Below are 21,054 nucleotides of genomic sequence, written 5' to 3' on the forward strand. Positions count from 1 at the left end.
AACCGGGCACAATCCCTCACCTCCCCCCGCAACCGGGCACAATGCCTCACCTCCCCCCCCCCCCGTAACCGGGCACAATCCCTCACCTCCCCCCGCAACCGGGCACAATCCCTCACCTCCCCCCCATAACCGGGCACAATCCCTCACCTCCCACCCCGTAACCGGGCACAATCCCTCACCTCCCCCCGTAACCGGGCACAATGCCTCACCTCCCCCCTGTAACCGGGCACAATCCCTCACCTCCCCCCGTAACCGGGCACAATGCCTCACCTCCCCCCCCCCCCCGTAACCGGGCACAATGCCTCACCCCCCCCCCGCAACCGGGCACAATCCCTCACCTCCCCCCCCCGTAACCGGGCACAATCCCTCACCTCCCCCCGCAACCGGGCACAATGCCTCACCTCCCCCCCCCCCGTAACCGGGCACAATCCCTCACCTCCCCCCGCAACCGGGCACAATCCCTCACCTCCCCCCCATAACCGGGCACAATGCCTCACCACCCCCCGCAACCGGGCACAATCCCTCACCTCCCCCCGCAACCGGGCACAATGCCTCACCTCCCCCCCCCGTAACCGGGCACAATCCCTCACCTCCCCCCGCAACCGGGCACAATCCCTCACCTCCCCCCCATAACCGGGCACAATGCCTCACCTCCCCCCGCAACCGGGCACAATCCCTCACCTCCCCCCGCAACCGGGCACAATCCCTCAACTCCCTCCGCAACCGGGCACAATCCCTCACCTCCCCCCCGTAACCGGGCACAATCCCTCACCTCCCACCCCGTAACCGGGCACAATCCCTCACCTCCCCCCGTAACCGGGCACAATCCCTCACCTCCCCCCCCCGTTACAGTGCACAATCCCTCACCTCCCCCCCCCCGTAACTGGGCACAATCCCTCACCTCCCCCCGCAACCGGGCACAATCCCTCACCTCCCCCCGCAACCGGGCACAATCCCTCAACTCCCCCCGCAACCGGGCACAATCCCTCACCTCCCCCCCGTAACCGGGCACAATCCCTCACCTCCCACCCCGTAACCGGGCACAATCCCTCACCTCCCCCCGTAACCGGGCAGAATCCCTCACCTCCCCCCCCCGTTACAGTGCACAATCCCTCACCTCCCCCCCCCCGTAACTGGGCACAATCCCTCACCTCCCCCCGCAACCGGGCACAATCCCTCACCTCCCCCCCCCCGGCAACCGGGCACAATCCCTCACCTCCCCCCCCCGTTACAGGGCACAATCCCTCACCTCCCCCCCCCCCGTAACAGGGCACAATCCCTCACCTCCCCCCCCCCGTAACCGGGCACAATCCCTCACCTCCCCCCGCAACCGGGCACAATCCCTCACCTCCCCCCCTGTAACCGGGCACAATGCCTCACCTCCCCCCCCCCCCCCCCCCCCCCCCCCCCCCGTAACTGGGCACAATGCCTCACCTCCCCCCCCCCCCCCGTAACCGGGCACAATCCCTCACCTCCCCCCGCAACCGGGCACAATCCCTCACCTCCCCCCGCAACCGGGCACAATCCCTCACCTCCCCCCCCCCGTAACCGGGCACAATCCCTCACCTCCCCCTGTAACCGGGCACAATGCCTCACCACCCCCCCCACCCCCCGTAACCGGGCACAATCCCTCACCTCCCCCTGTAACCGGGCACAATCCCTCACCTCCCCCCGCAACCGGGCACAATCCCTCACCTCCCCCCCCCCGCAACCGGGCACAATCCCTCACCTCCCCCCCCGTAACCGGGCACAATCCCTCACCTCCCCCCCCCGTAACCGGGCACAGTGCCTCACCTCCCCCCCCGTAACCGGGCACAATCCCTCACCTCCCCCCCCGTAACCGGGCACAATGCCTCACCTCCCCCCCCCCCCCCCCCCGTAACCGGGCACAATCCCTCACCTCCCCCTGTAACCGGGCACAATCCCTCACCTCCCCCCGCAACCGGGCACAATCCCTCACCTCCCCCCCCCCCGCAACCGGGCACAATCCCTCACCTCCCCCCCCGTAACCGGGCACAATCCCTCACCTCCCCCCGCAACCGGGCACAATCCCTCACCTCCCCCCCATAACCGGGCACAATGCCTCACCTCCCCCTCCCCCCGGAACCGGGCACAATGCCTCACCTCCCCCCGCAACCGGGCACAATCCCTCACCTCCCCCCGCATCCGGGCACAATGCCTCACCTCCCCCCCCCGTAACCGGGCACAATCCCTCAACTCCCCCCGCAACCGGGCACAATCCCTCACCTCCCCCCGGTAACCGGGCACAATCCCTCACCTCCCACCCCGTAACCGGGCACAATCCCTCACCTCCCCCCGTAACCGGGCACAATCCCTCACCTCCCCCCCCCCCCGTAACTGGGCACAATCCCTCACCTCCCCCCCCCCCCCCCGTAACTGGGCACAATCCCTCACCTCCCCCGTAACCGGCACAATCCCTCACCTCCCCCACAACCGGGCACAATCCCTCACCTCCCCCCGCAACCGGGCACAATCCCTCACCTACCCCCCGTAACCGGGCACAATCCCTCACCTCCCCCCGCAACCGGGCACAATCCCTCACCTCCCACCCCGTAACTGGGCACAATCCCTCACCTCCCCCCCCGTAACCGGGCACTATCCCTCACCTCCCACCCCGTAACCGGGCACAATCCCTCACCTCCCCCCGTAACCGGGCACAATCCCTCACCTTCCCCCCGGAACCGGTGTCTCATTAGTATATAAGTGCATGTTAGAGTCTGGTGACCTCAGACTGACTAGGGAGCTGAGAGAGAGGTTGCTTGCGCATGTTCATACTGTTATTCATCTGTTGTTTTGATTATAGTTGACCCACGGTTAATGTTAATAAATCGTTTGAAGCTTTTGTTACAAGTGTTCTTGCAATATAAATCAGGCCATCCAACAAAAACATTACACCCCTCGCATACACACAGACACTCCCCCTTGCACCACCCCCTCCTGCGGCTCCATCCTGTTCTTCTGATACAGGAACATGAACCCTTTTGCTCAACTCTTCCTGCCCCTATTCCCAACATCTTGCCCTCTCCCTCTCTTACTTGCTCTCTTCATCCAGGAGGTGAAAGAGTCCAGTTGGCTTCTTGCTGATTAAGTGGATGCAGCCAACATTGTCGGTATAGTCAATGTTGTGCCAGGTAATTCCTTCGCTCTGATATTCCTCCTGGAAAACAAGCAGCCAGACTGTGGTCAGGGTTTGGTGCGGGGCTGAACGTGCAAAAGGTCACTCGGGAGAAACCCCTTGGGGCAAAATAACAGGAACCTGGAGTTCACCCCAAGCCCTTGGCAAAGGGTCAGTCGCCCTCATCCGCCCCACAGATGGCAATGAATCTCTGGCCAGCAACAGGTGCCGTTTCCCCCAACCCGCAGCCCCAAGACGGCTCCCCATTTCCCCAACCACCCCACTCCCCGCCCCCCCCCCCCCCCCCCCACATGGAGCAATACCATCGCCATGTCAACGCTTAGAGCCAATGGAAAGAAAGATCACGCTCCCTGGGTTAAAGGCCAGGCTTGTGAGGGGTGAGAGGTCACGTCTCACCTGCTCCAGCTTGAAGATATGCTGATTGAAATAATACTGCAGCTGCTCATTAGCATAATTTATGCAAAACTGCTCAAAACTGTTGTTCCGAAAATCCTCGAAACCAAAAATATCCAGAACTCCGATCGACAAACACTGCGGAGAAAGAACAGGAGGCGGTGAGAGAGCAGGGCGGTGGGGTGGGGGGTGTGAGAGAGCGAGAGAGAGCACGGGGAGGGGGGGCAGGAAGAGAGAGAGAGAGAGAGCGCACGGGGGGGGGGAGAGAGAGAGAGAGAGAGAGAGTGAGAGGGAGCATAGGAGAGGGGGGTGGGAAGAGAGAGAGAGAGCACGGGGGGGTAAGAGAGAGAGAGAGCACGGGGGGGTGAGAGAGAGAGAGAGAGAGAGCACTGGGGGGTGTGTGTGTGTGTGAGAGAGAGAGAGAGAGAGAGAGAGAGCACACGGCGGGGAAGGTGAAGAACAAGAGGCGTGTGACTGTAGTGAGGTTGCTGGATGCTGTTTTACCGTCACTGACTCTTCCATGTCTTTTTTGTTCAGCAGAGCGTGGTTAATCCGAAGAACAATCCAATCAAAAAGTGCGGTGTACAGGGATTTGGCCATGGAGTCTCGAGTAGTTATGGCCTGAAAAACAGCACAAAATAGTCAAAGTCACAGCGCACAGACATTTGGACTGGGTTCTGCCAAGTCACAGTGTCCCAGCCTCCTGTCCAGATTAGTCCCAGACACTGTGTCCAACTCTCCGGTGTGAATCTAGCATCACAGAAAACCCACTCGGGCCTCTCACTGCTCACATCTGAAGTTTCATTTCCCTCTTCAAGCACAGCAGAGCTGAAGTTTGTTAAAATAAATTTAGAGTATCCAATTATATTTTTCCAATTAAGGGGCAATTTAGTGTGGCCAATCCACCTACCCTGCACATCTTTGGGTTGTGGGGGTGAGACCCACGCAAGCGCGGGGGGAATGTGCAAATTCCACACGGGCAGTGACCCGGGGCCGGGATCGAACCTGGGTCCTCGGCGCCGGGAGGCAGCACGGTGGTGCAGTGGTTAGCACTGCTGCCTCACGGCGCCGAGGACCCAGGTTCGATCCCGGCCCTGGGTCACTGTCCGTGTGGAGCTGAAGTTAATTGTAGTCCCATCACATCTCGGAGTGTGATCAGTAGATGGAAATGGAATCTGACCCTTTCCCGCTGTGTGTTGGACTCAGTGCCAGTACATTTATCAAGCTAATCATCGGTCAATTTAAAAAATAGTTCCCAAGTCAGAAAAACACCCGGCCGGGCCGGGCCCCGTCACACCCGACCGGGCCCCGTCACACCCGACCGGGCCGGGCCCCGTCACACCCGGCCGGGCCGGGCCCCGTCACACCCGGCCGGGCCGGGCCCCGTCACACTCGGCCAGGCCCCGTCACACTCGGCCAGGCCCCGTCACACCCGGCCGGGCCGGGCCCCGTCACACCCGGCCGGGCCGGGCCCCGTCACACCCGGCCGGGCCGGGCCCCGTCACACCCGACCGGGACAGGCCCCGTCACACTCGGCCAGGCCCCGTCACACTCGGCCAGGCCCCGTCACACCCGGCCGGGCCCCGTCACACCCGACCACACCCGTCACACCCGGCCGGGCCGGGCCCCGTCACACTCGACCAGGCCCCATCACACCCGGCCGGGCCCCGTCACACCCGGCCGGGCCAGGCCCGACACACCCGGCCACACCCGTCACACTCGTCCAGGCCCCGTCACACCCGGCCGGGCCGGGCCCCGTCACACTCGGCCAGGCCCCGTCACACTCGGCCAGGCCCCGTCACACCCGGCCGGGCCGGGCCCCGTCACACCCGGCCGGGCCCCGTCACACCCGACCGGGCCCCGTCACACCCGACCGGGCCCCGTCACACTCGACCGGGCCCCGTCACACCCGGCCACACCCGTCACACCCGGCCGGGCCGGGCCCCGTCACACTCGACCAGGCCCCATCACACCCGGCCGGGCCCCGTCACACCCGGCCGGGCCAGGCCCGACACACCCGGCCACACCCGTCACACTCGTCCAGGCCCGTCAAACATTCCACTTCAGGCAAGTTCTGCTAAGTTCTCCCAGCACCAGAGCCAAAGCTGCCTCGGGCTGAGAGCCGAATTCTATAGTGTGACTTACCTCATTGTGGCTGTAAGGCAAAATCAGCTTCTCCCCCACTGTCACCGTCTTCCTCTTTGTTAAAGCTTCAACTAACGTGTCCCGTTTCACCTGGGGAAAACAGGAGAGAAATCACACTGTAGCTGTGCTGTGTGTACATTCTGATCTCCAAATTGCAAACACGGTTTAGAGGCACTGGAGGTGGTGCAGAAAACCTTGCTGCTTTGGGCGAGTTCCCCCGGCAGCCAGCTGGCCATTCACGTAAAGGGAGTAATCATCTTGTGCCAGGCTAAAATCAGAGACCATCCTGAGCCGGGTGGTTCAATAGGGCAGAAAACAGACCCACCGAGGCATTCCGGCGCCTGTTCGGGGAGGCTGGTACGGGAATCGAACCGTGCTGCTGGCCTGCCTTGGTCTGCTTTCAAAGCCAGCGGTTTAGCCCAGTAAGTTCTTATAAAAAGTGTCTAACGATTGGCTCCAGTTCTATCCTTCACCACCTGAACAGTTCCCACCCACCTTCAGCAGCTCCGACAGGGTGTCCAGGACTTCGGGGGGCCCAACCTCCAAACTCTCCTCCCTGCCGGTGGATTTCTTCTTATAGACGACATTCCCGAGATAGAGGATTGCGGAAAGCACAAAAAATATCCTGAAGGGGTAATGGGAAAGGTCAGATCGAGCACTGAGCTTTGCAAAACCATTTAAGATTCGATAATCCCAACAGTGAGAGAGAATTTAAAAACTGCATATTCAATAGTTAATCGAATGCCGGCCGCATCACAACAAGAGGCTTCCCCGTCCGCTCGCTCACTCTGATCCAACCTGACCTCTAATCCTGCTCTTCGCCCTTCACCACTCTTTTTTTTTTCCTTTTAAAAATAAATAAATTTAGAGTATCCAATTAAGGGGCAATTAAGGGGCGGAACCCACGCAAACACGGGGAGACTGTGCAAACTCCACACGGACAGTGACCCGGAGCCGGGATCGAACCTGGGACCTCGGCGCCGTGAGGCAGCAGGGCTAGTCGACTGCACCACCGCGCTGCCCTGCCCTTCACCACTCATCACCCACTGGAGACAGTGCTCGACCAGCGCGGGCACCATCCCACCTGTCAATCATCTACGACGTGAAGAGCAATGACAAATGATACTTCTGGTAACTGCAGAACACACAGTGATTGGCTGGCACTGACCAATCAGAGGGAGCCTGATTTTGGAGGTCAGGTGATAGATGAGACAGAAAGAGGACAATAGGACTCACTGATTCTTGGTGATGTGCAGGAAGCCCACCATCTCCATGGCCTGTTTCAGGCGTTCAAAGTCATGTTTCAGATCCTCGCCATCGTCCAGGCAGAAGTTCTGCTTCTAGAAGGAGTCAGGAAGAGACAGGACATATTACAGCCCAGAATGGGGGAGCGAGAGACAGGCTGCCTGCCAGGGAGGGAGAAGGAGCTGGAGAGACGGAGGGCGCGATTCAACTAAATGGGAACAACGCCCCATAGCGAGCGCGATTAGCCGCGTGTTTCCGGGCGCTCGCAGCACCGAGAAACACGCGGCTATACAACGCCACTCACATTAAATGAGGGGCCTCAGCGGGGAACGCGCGGCCAAGGCCTCACATCGCCCTGTCTTCTATACCGAGGACCTCCGCTCGCAGGAACTCATCAGGTGTAGCGAGAGATCGGGACGCTATTCCGTTCTCCGAGGCCCCTGATGTGGCTTCCCAATCTCCCTCTTCTCCCCCCCCCAAAGCACTATGGGAGGGTCCACGCACCCCCCCCCCCACCCCCCCCGCAACTCCCCAACACCCGCGCAGGGCACCCCCGGCTCGATTGCCAGCACACATAAGATGCCAGCTTGGCACCTTGGCAGTGCCAGGGTACCACCCAGCCCAAAGGGCACGCAACTGGGGGCCTCCGATCCCCTGGGACACCCCCACGACATCCTCAAAGACCCTGAATCTGACACCGAATCTGGGCTGTGTCTCTCTCCGGGATGGGACTATCAGGGAAGTGTCTCTGTCCGGGATGGGAATATCAGGACAGTGTCTCTCTCCGGGATGGGAATATCAGGGAAGTGTCTCTCTCCGGGTTGGGAATATCAGGGCAGTGTCTCTCTCCGGGACAGGAATATCAGGGAAGTGTCTCTCTCCGGGATGGGAATATCATGGAAGTGTCGCTCTCCGGGATGGGAATATCAGGGAAGTGTCTCTCTCCGGGATGGGAATATCAGGGCAGTGTCTCTCTCCGGGACGGGAAGTGTCTTTCTATCTTTTCTGCTCATTGTTATTCTGTAGCTTTCCTATTGGTTATGGAATTGTCGACCTACCTGATTGAGGTAGTAATAATCTTCAGGCTGCTTCAGATGGAAATCTCGTCGCTCTGACACACTCGCCCCCATCAGCAAGTAGTAAAATACATGATAGTTCCTGTGTGGGGGAGGGTGGGGATGGAGGTGAAGAGGGAGGGTGGGGGAGAGGAGGGGCGAAGGGCGAGGGAAGGGAGGAGACAGGGAGGAAGGATGGATGGAGTAAGCGAGGGGGACAGGGGGGAGGGGGAGGATGGGGATGAAGGGGGGATGGGGAGGAAGGGGGGGGATGGGGAGGGAGAAGGAGGGGGGAAGTGAGGAGAGAGAGATTGTGAGAAATTGCTGTTGGTGAAACTCAGGTCAGAGAGGTCAATGAATAAAAATATTCACATTTATTCCAAGGACAGAGAGCCACTGAGCTTTAGCGACACTTACATTGTTAATCGGGATAACCCTGCTGTGCTGGGCACAAGAGATCGAGGCTGGCACAGTGCCACTTTCGCACTCCGGTTCGAACAATGTGCGATCGGACTGGCCATGACCAGGTCCACCCTCGCCACACGCAGATCAGGACTGATTGGCGTGGGATGGCCGCCTGACCAAGGGGCGGACACCCCAGCAAGGAGGCACCTTGCAATGCTCCATGATGTTATGGGTGCTATACAAACTCAGTACAAAAGCAGCGGGAGAGGAGGGGCAAGAATCATAAACTGGTGAGATAAACCAGAGCCGAAGTCACCCCCCCCCCACTCTGAAACTGAATGTCCAGCCTGAAAGGTAAAATTAGAGGGAGGCCGAGTTTCCAAACGACATTCCGGGTTGAGATGCAGACACGCACGTTTCTCTGAGCCCAGTCGCAGGAACCAGCAGATCAAAGGCACCGGAGTGAGATTCAGTGACCGGGACAATGAGACAGAGACACGTTCACAGATCCCACCTTTGACCCTCCCCCCCCCCACCCCAGCCTGGTCACTCATTAAAAACGTCGAACCGACACAGTCTCTGACTTTGATGTCCAACATCTGGTCTGAAAAGGCCGTTTTGCTTCACCAATCAGATCGCTCCCTGACAGAAGGTCATCTGGGGTTACTCTGCAAAAGGCCATGGGGGTCACTGACTCCATCAGCCTAATCTTACCTCTCATCGGCCTCCTGGGACACCAGGCGGGACTTTTCCAGGAGGTATTTCTCCACCACAGCCCTGGCAAAAGAGTGAGAGAGAGAACGTTAATCCAAACGCAGTGAACAGAGAGATTGCAGCAAATGGCCAGGAAAGGGGATGTGGAAGTCTTGTCACACGAGTGTGACGCCATCAACTGTCCCAAGTGTGAAAACTGCCCCGCATCCAAAATGCACAGACATCAAACTCAAAACAAGGAGGTGTGAATGTGATGGAGGTACTAGTATCTGAGGTGGAACATAGTGCGTGTGTCAGAGAGAGTGTGTCAGAGAGAGAGAGAGAGAGGGTGTGTCAGAGAGAGAGGGAGAGAGTGTGTCAGAGAGAGAGAGAGAGAGGGTGTGTCAGAGAGAGAGGGAGAGAGTGTGTCAGAGAGAGAGGGAGAGTGAGAAAGAGGTAGGGAAAATGTCAGAGAGATGGGGGGGGGAAGAGTATCAGAAAAAGAGAGGTGAGAGAGAGGGAGTGTCAGAGAGAGGGAGAGAGGGAGTGTCAAAGAGAGGGAGAAGGGAGTGTCAAAGAGAGAGAGAGAGAGAGTGTCAGAGGGAGAGACAGAGAGAGAAAGAGAGAGGGAGTGTCAAAGAGAGAGAGAGAGAGAGGGAGTGTCAGTGGGAGAGAGAGGTAGTGTCAGAGGGAGAGAGAGAGGGAGTGTCAGAGGGAGAGAGAGAGAGAGGGAGTGTCAGAGAGAGAGAGAGAAAGTGAGAAAGAGGTAGGGAAAATGTCAGAGAGATGGGGGGAAGAGGATCGGAAAGAGAGAGGGGAGAGAGAGGGAGTGTCAGAGAGAGAGGGAGAGTGACAAACAGTTGGGAAAATGTCAGAAAGATGGGGGGAAGATTATCAGAAAGAGAGGAGAGAGAGGGAGTGTCAGAGGGAGAGAGCGAGAGAGTGTCAGAGAGAGAGAGAGAGTGTCAGAGAGAGAGAGCGAGGATGTGCCAAAGAGATAGAAGGGAGCGTGAGAGAGGGAGCGAAAACGTCAGAGAGAGAGGGGTGGGAGGCTGTCAGAGACAGAGAGAGAGTCAGAGAATTGGAAAGAGGGAAAGAGAATGTATTAGAGATAGAGAAAGAGAGTGTATCAGAGATGGGAGGAGAGAAAATGTCAGAGAGAGAGGGTGAGGGGGGGGAGAAAGAGTATCAGAAAGAGAGGAAATAGAGATCGAGTGTCAGAAAGAGAGAGGGAGAGAGAGTCAGAGAGAAATAGAGGGAGCGTGAGAGAGGGAGCAAAAATGTCAGAGGGGGAGTGGGGAGGGTCAAAGGGAGAGAGGGAGCATGAGAGAGAAGGAGCATGAGAGAGAGGGAGAGAAAATGTCAGAGAGAGAGAGAGAGAGAGTATGTCAGAGAAAGAGTGTGTGTCAGAGAGAGAGGGAGTGTCAGAGAGAGGGATCATGTGTTTCAGAGACAGAGAGAAAGAGAAAGCACGTGTCAGAGAGAGGGCAGGGGTGGCACGGTGTTGCAGTGGCTAGCACTGCTGCCTCACAGCGCCGAGGTCCCAGGTTTGATCCCAGCTCTGGGACACTGGCCGTGTGGAATTTGCACATTCTCCCCGTGTCTGCGTGGGTCTAACCCCCACAACCGAAGTGTGCGCGTGTTGGAGAACGAGTGTGTGCGTGTTGGAGAACGGGTGTGCGCGTGCCGGAGAACGAGTGCGTGCCTGTCGGAGAACGAGTGAGTGTGTGTCAGAAAGCGAGTGTGAGCATCTCAGAGAGCAAGAGAGCGTGTGTCGTAGAGAGAGTGTGTGTGTCGGTGAGCGAGTGTGTGTGTGTCAGAAAGCGATTGTGTGTGTATGTGTGTGTGTGTGAGTGTGTGTGTTGTTTTGTTATGCTCTTGACGTAGCATAAGCTGCTTCCTTGATGCGCACTCTGACAAAGGAAGGTTCAGACTTGGAGATAGCTTTAACACATTTATTAAACTGTTAACGATTTTCCTACTTGGATTCGACTCTACTGTTAATCCTTCTATAGCTACTCAGACTGACGAACCAGTCTGCTACAATCCACATGGTGGGTGTGATGTTCAATCAACCGTGTACTCACTGAGAGTCTCCACTGGAAAGAGACTGAGCATGTGTGATGTGTCCTTTTATATGGGTTGGTGCAATGCCCTCCTGTGGCAGTGTTACCTCTGTGTGTATCTTGAATGCCCATTGGTTGTGTCCCATCTTACTGACCTATTGGTTGACTGTCTGTGTGTTATATCTCTGGTGCTCCCTCTAGTGTCTAGCTAAGTGTAGTGTATGTACTTTAACCCTTTGTGTACTTAGGTGATGTATATCATCACATCCCCCTTTTTTCGTGTTACATATTTTCTGTACAGTGTTAAAGAAAATTGAACAAACTAGGTCGATGAGTGATGCTATGTACAAGTTATGATGACTGTGATGACTGTACAATAGTATACAAGACCAATTAATAGTTGCGAAGACTTTGAGGATAAGACAATACAAAATAAAAGTTATGGGTCCAAAGTTCATGAATTTATATGGTCAGGTATAGAAGTGTCAATGGTGACGTTGTCATTCCCTTGTGAACGGCGTCAGTGTCCTGGTGTTTGGTCATCAGGTGTTCAAGTGTTCAAATCACCTCATTGACTGATTTGGACTCTTTTTTTTTATGCTTATGGCAGCAATTCTTGATGGCATCTGTCCTGAAAGCTGGGTTGCCTGTTGGTAGTGCAGCAAAAGTGAAGTGGTAAGATGCATCGCCCTGCCATGGCATGTCATTGTACTGAGCTGAGCAGTAACAGTGTCCCTCATTTGCAGAGTTGTACCATGTCGTACCAGTCGTAGTTCCATTGTTGTTGTTTTTGTTGTGCTTGTTGTCGACGTTGTTGCCTTTGGTACGCTTCTTGCTATTGTATTTGATGTTGTTGTTGTGTTGGTTGGTTTTGTTGCCGTGTTTGCTGCGCTCAAGGACCACACTCTGTGGATAATACGAGTCCTTCGCACAGTTACTCATGTCAGTGTCCTTTGTGCCATCGGCTGTTTCCTTGAGTGGCCGTCACTGAGTTTGTGGCGTTCCCCGTCTGGAGTCATGTCCGGCTTACTTGAATCAGCTTTGTCTTGTGGTTGCTCCCCGTCTGGAGTCTGGTTTGTTTCACCCCGAGTCAGTTTTGGCTTGTCGATGCTCCCCGTCTGGAGCCCTTTCTGGTTCACCTGAATCAGCTGTGGTTTCTTGCCGCTCCCCGTCTGGAGTCATTGCAGGTTCACTTGAGTCAGCTCAGGTTTCTTGATGCTCCACGTCCGGAGTCAAAACGTTCAGGAATTCATTTGCTTGTGGAGAGGCTCGAGCGAATGAGGTTTGAAGTAATGTGGTGTCACCGGAGTCACCGGTAGTCTCACTGTGATTGTCGAGTACCTCTGTGCATTCTAGCTGAGGTCTGTCACGTTGCACATCTTGTATGGGAAGTGGGATGCCGTCGTCACTTGTCTCACATACAGTGGGTAGAGCCTCAGTGTCTTCTTGTCGTTCACTTGAGCGTGGTAGACTGTCACAGTCTGCTTGCTGTACACTTGAGCGTGGTAGACTTGCATTGTCTGCTGCTGGTTGCTCAGAGGAGGTTGCTAGATCCTCATGGTCTTGTCCATGCAAGGACTGCGCTCTCGAGTCTTGCGTTGCTTCTATCGTGGAGTCTGTCCACGAGCTTGCTGTGGTAGCTTGTGTCACTGGAGTCACTTCTTGTGTGGAGACGTGCAGCTGTCTCGCTGTGGAGTCTTTCATCGTTTTCTGTGTGGAGGCTGGGACCCTTCGCGGTGCGTGGACCACTCTCTGAGTGGCAGCAGGCCGCTCTCTGTGGGCTTGTACCGCTCTCTGTCTCTTGGTGTCAGGCCGCAGCATAATCCTGCACTCACGAGTCAGGATGTCATATGTGCTGGGCTGAAGATCCTCAAATCCGAAGAGCACATCCGCGTCTGTGTCGGATTCTTCACTGGAGAACACATCTCGTTGCGGTTCGGATTTGGTACTGGGGTCGCCATCTCCAATGATGAAATCGTCTTCTGAATCGTAGTCTTCTAGGACCATATCATCACGTTTTGTGTCGGAGCTGGCATTGGGCTCGCGATGTCCAAAGAAGAATTTAAGGTCTGAGTCATAGTCTTCAAGGACTGTATCATCTCTTTGGGCGGTGCTAACTGCTTGTTGCAGGGTTCTGCGGAGGTTACTTTCAACTACTGGTCGAATTTCAGGCATTGTGCTGTCGTTCCAGGTGAAAGAATCTGGTTTTGAGGCTTTAAATTTTTTTCCCCGTGTTTTGGGACATTTCCCCTTTAAGTGGGCGTGGTCCGGGGCCTCTGCCATCATGAAGCATGTGACGTAGGTCGTAGGAAGCGATTGCGTATATCGCTGTTCCTTTACTTGGGGCCTTTTTCGCAAGTGCGCATGCGCGGCTTCTCGCGCATGCACAAACGGACCTTCCCGTTCTGTGCGCTCTGCGTGCAACTGCGCATGTGCAGCACCTTTCCAAGATGGCTGCAATTCTAAACTGCCGTTTTTTTCAAAGGAAATCCTACCTTCGCCTCGCGGTGAGTTTTGGCGCCTTTTTTACTGTTTTTTCTTGTATGTTCCTCGCAGAATTCTTGGAATTTGCCTGGAAATCGCTCTTGTTTTGCCCCTTTGAGTATTTGAAGGTCTAGAAGATTTCAGCTGCTTCTGGACCCACGATGGTAAGTAGAAGCTTTATGTTTTCTGCATCCGCCACGCCATCTAGGTCGGATGCTACCAGGTAGATCTCGAGTCTCTGCAGGAACCAACGCCAGTTTTCACTGAGATTGCCATGGTACCTGAGCTGCTGTGGAACTGGCATCCCGAACATCATCTTGCCTGGCTGCTATTGCTGGTTGTCACTGTTCGCTGAGTTGAAACTATATGGATTTAACAGTCACTCCTGAGTACCATGTTTTGTTATGCTCTTGACGTAGCATAAGCTGCTTCCTTGATGCGCACTCTGACAAAGGAAGGTTCAGACTTGGAGATAGCTTTAACACATTTATTAAACTGTGAATGATTCTCCTACTCGGATTCGACTTTACTGTTAATCCTTCTATAGCTGCTCAGACTGATGAACCAGTCTGCTACAATCCACATGGTGGGTGTGATGTTCAATCAACCGTGTCTGTACTCACTGAGTGTCTACACTGGAAAGAGCCTGAGCATGTGTGATGTGTCCTTTTATATGGGTTGGTGTAATGCCCTCCTGTGGCAGTGTCACCTGTGTGTGTATCTTGAATGCCCATTGGTCGTGTCCCATCTTACTGACCTATTGGTTGACTGTCTGTATGTCATGTCTCTGGTGCTCCCTCTAGTGTCTAGCTAGGTGTAGTGTATGTACATTAACCCTTTGTGTACTTAGTGATGTATATCACCACATGTGTGAGTGTGAGAGTTTCTGAGAGTGTGTGTGAGAGTGTGTGCGAGTGAGTGTGTGTGTGTGTGAGTGAGTGTGTGTGAGTGTGTGTGAGTGTGTGTGAGAGTGAGTGAGAGTGAGTGAGTGATGGAAGGGCTGATACTCATGGAAGAGACTTGTTCCCTCCCAAAGTCCAACAGTCTCTCAGAAGCAGCTGACTTGATGACCCAAAGGGCTTGCTTCTGCACTATAAGGATTTATTCCAGGGGCTTCCCTGTCACTGCTGTTGTGAAGTAAACATCTGGTATGGTCGGTAAGAACATTCCCCACTGGAGAGCAAAGTGTTTATTCTTCTGAGCCACTGCACTCAGCAATGCACCACCCTCCCACAACCACGCCCCGCGGTGATGGGGGAAGACCAGCTCAGGACCTCACAAGAGTGTTTGGCTGCGCCCCCCCCCACCCCCACTCCCCAGGCTCCGACCCCCACCCCGCATGGTTGAATAGGTTTGCTGATAAACAACTTGATTCACACCATCACTGGGCAGCACGGTAGCATTGTGGATAGCACAATTGCTTCACAGCTCCTGGGTCCCAGGTTCGATTCCGCCTTGGGTCACTGTCTGTGCGGAGTCTGCACATCCTCCCCGTGTGTGTGTGGGTTTCCTCCGGGTGCTCCGGTTTCCTCCCACAGTCCAAAGATGTGCAGGTTAGGTGGATTGGCCATGATAAATTGCCCTTAGTGTTGGGTGGGGTTACTGGGTTAAGGGGATAGGGTGGAGGTGTTGACCTTGGGTAGGGTGCTCTTTCCAAGAGCCGGTGCAGACTTGATGGGCCGAATGGCCTCCTTCTGCACTGTAAATTCTATGATCTCCTCCTCCATGTTATGTCAACTAAGTAAATCTGAAGGTCACGGAGTTACACTCACCCTCTGACGAGTCCATTTTCTAAGTAATTGACCTGAATAAATTTGCCAAACCTGCTCGAATTGTTGTTGTGAGCAGTTTTTGCATTCCCGAAGGCCTGTTGGGGGAAGAAAAGCAGACAATGTGAATTGATCGAGCTGCCCGTCGCTGACCATCACCTGAGGCACTCGAACAAAAGGACACCCTCCTCATTCCCCAACCGAACTCACTCCCGCTCCGCACCTCCTCCTTATCCCACTCCATTCCGCCTCTCCATTCTCCATTGCTCCCCCTCCCAATATCCTCTTCCCCACCCACCCCCAGCTCCCTCCTGTAACCACACCTCCATTCCTCCTCCCCTCTCCCCCTCCCCCTCCGCTCCCCCTTGCACTAGGAGCGTGAACCAGTCGGGCAGCCTGCTCACTCTTTCCTCTACGTTGCCTCTCCACGTGACTGAGCGAGCCTTTTTCCTCACTCTTTCAGTTTCAAGTAAAGAAAGCACTCAATAAACTGGAAAACTAGGTTTTCTTTTCCACACATTCTATCGGCTTAAAAGACGAGCCTCTGCAGATCTTTCTATTTTTAGTTCGACAAATTGGAACAAATGGTCCTCGCCTTGAATCATTGTTACAAATTCAACGTAACTTGTGTCGAGTGACTAAAACACAAGCCAGAATATAAACATTTACAAATGTCTCTCTCACGCATGGTAGCGAGTGGTTCTGGTAGCTTTTATTCACTTTACAGGATGTGGGCGTTGCTGGCTAGACCAGCATTTATTGTCCACCCCTAATTGCCCTTGAAATGGTGGTGGTGAGCTGCCTTTTTGAACTGCTGCAGCCACTGAGGCATAGATACCCCACAGTGCTGTTAGGGAGGGAGTTCCAGTATGTTCCAACTACATTACACTTGATCTTAGCCAAGAAGGCTCAGCAATTTAATAAGCTAAGAACCAGCCTGGTGCCGAGACAGGTGCTTACTGGGTGCCGCCTGCAAGGCGGCCCCTTATATACCACTCCCAGGTGGGCGGAGCCAGAGGCGGAGCCCCCCAGGGTTCCAAGCCCAGTCTTAAAGGGGACATCACCTTACATGATGATAAGGGTACAGTAATACAGTAACCGTTCATCACAATTTCCAAGTCAGGATGGCGAGTGACTTGGAAGGGAACATTCAGGTGGTGGGGTTCCCATGGATCTGCTGCCCTTGTCCTTCAAGATGGTAGTAATCATGGATTTGGAAGATGCTGTCCCTGGATCCTTGGTGAGTTGCTGCAGTGCATCTTGTAGATGGCGCACACGGCTGTCACTGTTCGTCGGTGGTGGAGGATGTTAATGTTTGTGAAAGGGGTACCAATCAAGCTGACTGCTTTGTCCTGGATGGTGTCGAGCTTCTTTTTGTTTTATAAATTTAGAGTGACAATTCATTTTTTTGCAATTAAGGGGCAATTTAGCGGGGCCAATCCACCTACCCTGCACATCTTTGGGTTGTGGGGGCGATACCCACGCAAACACGGGGAGAATGTGCAAACTCTACACGGACAGTGACCCAGAGCCGGGATCGAACCTGGGACCTCGGCGCTGTGAGGCAGCAATGCTAACCACTGCGCCACCGTGCTGCCCCGTGTCAAGCTTCTTGAGTCTTGTTGGAGCTGCGCTCATCCAGGCAAGTGGAGAGTATTGCATCACACTCCTGACTTGTGCATTGTAGCTGGTGGACAGGATTTGGCAAAACAAGAGGTGAGTTACTCACCACAGGGTGCCTAGACTCTGACCTGCTCTTGTAACCACAGTGTTAACATGCTGGTCCAGTTCCGTTTCTGGTCAATGGTAACTCCCAGTATGTTGATAGTGGGGGGGGTTCAGCGATGGCACTGCCATTGAATGTCAAGGGGTGATGGTTAGATTCTCTCTTGTTGGAGATGGTCATTGCCTGGCACTTGTGTGGCATGAATAATAATTGCCACTTGTCTGGATTTTGCTCAATTTGGACATGGACTGTTTCACTATCTGAGGAGTCGTGAATGGTGCTGAACATTATGCAGTCATCCGCGAACATCCCATTTCTGACCTTATGATGGAAGGGAGGTCATTGATGAAGTAGCTGAAGATGGTTGGGAAGGTCACTACCCTGAGCAACTCCTGCAGCGATCTCCTGGAGCTGAGATGATTGACCTCCAACCACCACAACTTCCTTTGAACCGGGTTTGACTCCAATCAATGGTAAATTGTCCCCTGATTCCCATTGGCTCGTTTAGCTTGGACACCTTGATGCCATACTCGGTCATTCTCACCTCACCTCTGGCATTCAGCCCTTTTGTCCATGACTGGACCAAGGCTGGAATGAAGTCAGGAGCCGAGTGATCCTGGCGGAATCCAAACTGAGCGTCCAAGAGGTTATTGCTGAGTAAATGCCACTAGATTGAACTGTTGATGACCCCTTCCATCACTTTACTGATGATCGAGAATGGACTGATGGGACAGTAATTGGCTGTGTTGAATGTGCTCTGTTTCTTGTGTACAGGGCATACCTGGGCAATTTTACACATTGCCAGGTAGATGCTAGTGTTGTAGCTGTACTGGAACAGCTTGGCTAGGGGCGCAGCAAGTCGTCAGTACTACGGTGCAGACTCGCTGGGCGGAATGGCCTCCTTCTGCACTGTTATGTTCTATGGCCGGAATAATGCCGCTGCAATACAGAATCATAGAATTCCCTACGGTATAGGAGGCCATTCGGCCTATCGAGTCTGCACCGACCCTCCAAAGGAGCACCCTGCCTAGTCCCATTCCCTATCCCCGGAATCCCACCTAAGTGGAGGTGCAGTGGTTATGGTAGAGGTTACAATAATGCAGCAGATTTGGTAGTGTCGGTTTCTGATAGTGTACTGGTTACAGTAGTTTCGTGGTTATGGTAGAGGTTACGGGGCGGCATGTGGCGCAATGGTTAGCACTGGGACTGCGGCGCTGAGGAGCTGGGTTTGAACCCCGGCCATGGGTCACTGTCCGTGTGGAGTTTGCTGAGGACCCAGGTTTGAATCCCGGCCCTGGGTCACTGTCCATGTGGAGTTTGCACATTCTCCCCGTGTCTGCGTGGGTTTCGCCCCCACAACCCAAAGATGTGCAGGTAGGGTGGATCGGCCATGCTAAATTGCCCCTTAATTGGAAAAAAAAATGATTGGGTACTCTAAATTTAGTTGAAATTTTTTTTTTTTTTTTTTATAAATGGTAGAGGTTACGATAGTGCGGTGGTTAAGATAGTGCAGTGGTTATGATTATGATATATCCATAGAATCCCTAAAGTACAGGAGGTGGCCATTCGGCCCTTCGAGTCTGCATCGACCCTCTGAAAGAACATTCTACCAAGATCCATGCCCCTGCTCTATCCTCATAACCTTCTCACTGATCATGGCCAATCCACCTACCCTGCACATCTTTGGACCGTGGAAGGTAACTGGAGCACCCGGAGGAAACCCACGCAGGCACGGGGAGAACGTGCAAGTTCCGCACAGATAGAAACAGAGGCTGGAATTGAACCTTGGTCCCTGGTGTTGTGAAGCAGCAGTGCTAACCACTGTGCCACCTTGTCGATGGACAGCCACCTTTAGTGTACTGGTTGTGGTAGTGTAGTTATTATGGTAGTGTAGTTGTTATGGTAGAGGTTATAGTCGTGTAGTGGCTATGGTAGAGGTTATGGTAGACGTTATGGTAGAGGTTATGGTAGACGTTATGGTAGAGGTTATGGTAGTTAGAACAAAGAACAAAGAACAAAGAAATGTACAGCACAGGAACAGGTCCTTCGGCCCTCCAAGCCCGTGCCGACCATGCTGCCCGACTAAACTACAATCTTCTACACTTCCTGGGTCCGTATCCCTCTTTTCCCATCCTATTCATGTATTTGTCAAGATGCCCCATAAATGTCACTATCGTCCCTGCTTCCACCACCTCCTCCGGTAGCGAGTTCCAGGCACCCACTACCCTCTGCGTAAAAAACTTGCCTCGTACATCTACTCTAAACCTTGCCCCTCTCACCTTAAACCTATGCCCCCTAGTAATTGACCCCTCTACCCCGGGGAAAAGCCTCTGACTATCCACTCTGTCTATGCCCCTCATAATTTTGTAGACCTCCATCAGGTCGCCCCTCAACCTCCTTCGTTCCAGTGAGAACAAACCGAGTTTATTCAACAGCTCCTCATAGCTAATGCCCTCCATACCAGCCAACATTCTGGTAAATCTCTTCTGCACGCTCTCTAAAGCCTCCACATCCTTCTGGTAGTGTGGCGACCAGAATTGAACACTATACTCCAAGTGTGGCCTAACTAAGGTTCTATACAGATGCAACATGACTTGCCAATTCTTATACTCAATGCCCCGGCCAATGAAGGCAAGCATGCCGTATGCCTTCTTGACTACCTTCTCCACCTGTGTTGCCCCTTTCAATGACTTGTGGACCTGTACTCCTAGATCTCTTTGACTTTCAATACTCTTGAGGGTTCTACCATTCACTGTATATTCCCTACCTGCATTAGACCTTCCAAAATGCATTACCTCACATTTGTCCGGATTAAACTCCATCTGCCATCTCTCCACCCAAGTCTCCAAACAATCTAAATCCTGCTGTATCCTCTGACAGTCCTCATCGCTATCCGCAATTCCACCAACCTTTGTGTCATCTGCAAACTTACTAATCAGACCAGTTACATTTTCCTCCAAATCATTTATATATACTACAAACAGCAAAGGTCCCAGCACTGATCCCTGTGGAACACCACTGGTCACAGCCCTGCAATTAGAAAAGCATCCTTCCATTGCTACTCTCTGCCTTCTATGACCTAGCCAGTTCTGTATCCACCTTGGATGGTTATGTTAGGGTTACAGTAGAGATACAGTATGATAATTTAGTGGTAGCGGTTTTAAATAGTGTAGTGGTCATGGTACCGAACATAAAATCTAGAAGTCAGGAGTTCAAATACATCTATGGTAAATGTAAAATTAAATTCAGTAAATATGGTCATTTGTGGATTAGGGGCTGTTTAGCACAGGGCTAAATCGCTGGCTTTGAAAGCAGACCAAGGCAGGCCAGCAGCACGATTCAATTCCCGTATCAGCCTCCCCGAACAGACGCCGGAATGTGGCGATTTAGCACAGGACTAAATCGCTGGCTTTGAAAGCAGACCAAGGCAGGACAGCAGCACGGTTCAATTCCCGTAACAGCCTCCCCGAACAGGCGCCGGAATGTGGCGACTAGGGGCTTTTCACAGTAACTTCATTTGAAGCTTACTTGTGACAATAAGCGATTTTCATTTCATTTTTCAACTGTATCAATGGCTGGGGAAGGGATTCTTTCTTCTGCTTCCAAATCTTTGGTGACTTTTTGAAAATATAAATTATATATAATTGTTTTTTTTAAGTTTCTACTGGCCATGGAAATCCACACAGTCCCTCAATATTGGTGTACATAACAAAATTCATTCTACACGAGTGGATAAAAGTAGAAAGAATATTATTCCACGAGTTAGGGATCAGAAATATCAGAGGTCCTGTTGGTAATGGGCTGATACCTACCTGGGCTCCTGGGACTATTACTAGTACTTCCTGGTTTGTCCTGTTCAAGAATCTCACATAGTAAATTCTCAAACTCTTCATACTCTCACCGCCTCTCATCTCTG

At 53.7% G+C, this 21,054-nt stretch overlaps 1 protein-coding gene across 1 annotated transcript in view; it reads right to left on the reverse strand.

Moving 5' to 3' along the window:
* The window catches only part of myo9b (myosin IXB), a 183,428-nt gene that overhangs the window by 84,375 nt on the left and 77,999 nt on the right, over positions 1-21,054 (reverse strand). The window contains exons 3-11 of the mRNA XM_072483924.1: positions 15,416-15,510; positions 9,115-9,177; positions 7,999-8,098; positions 6,932-7,035; positions 6,191-6,320; positions 5,696-5,785; positions 4,055-4,171; positions 3,554-3,688; positions 3,057-3,178 (exon numbers count right to left, since the gene is read on the reverse strand). Coding sequence (XP_072340025.1) covers positions 3,057-3,178; positions 3,554-3,688; positions 4,055-4,171; positions 5,696-5,785; positions 6,191-6,320; positions 6,932-7,035; positions 7,999-8,098; positions 9,115-9,177; positions 15,416-15,510 — 956 coding nt within the window. The remainder of the gene's footprint in view (positions 1-3,056; positions 3,179-3,553; positions 3,689-4,054; positions 4,172-5,695; positions 5,786-6,190; positions 6,321-6,931; positions 7,036-7,998; positions 8,099-9,114; positions 9,178-15,415; positions 15,511-21,054) is intronic.

The sequence above is a fragment of the Scyliorhinus torazame genome, chromosome 18, assembly GCF_047496885.1.
Source record: "Scyliorhinus torazame isolate Kashiwa2021f chromosome 18, sScyTor2.1, whole genome shotgun sequence".
Taxonomy (NCBI): domain Eukaryota; kingdom Metazoa; phylum Chordata; class Chondrichthyes; order Carcharhiniformes; family Scyliorhinidae; genus Scyliorhinus; species Scyliorhinus torazame.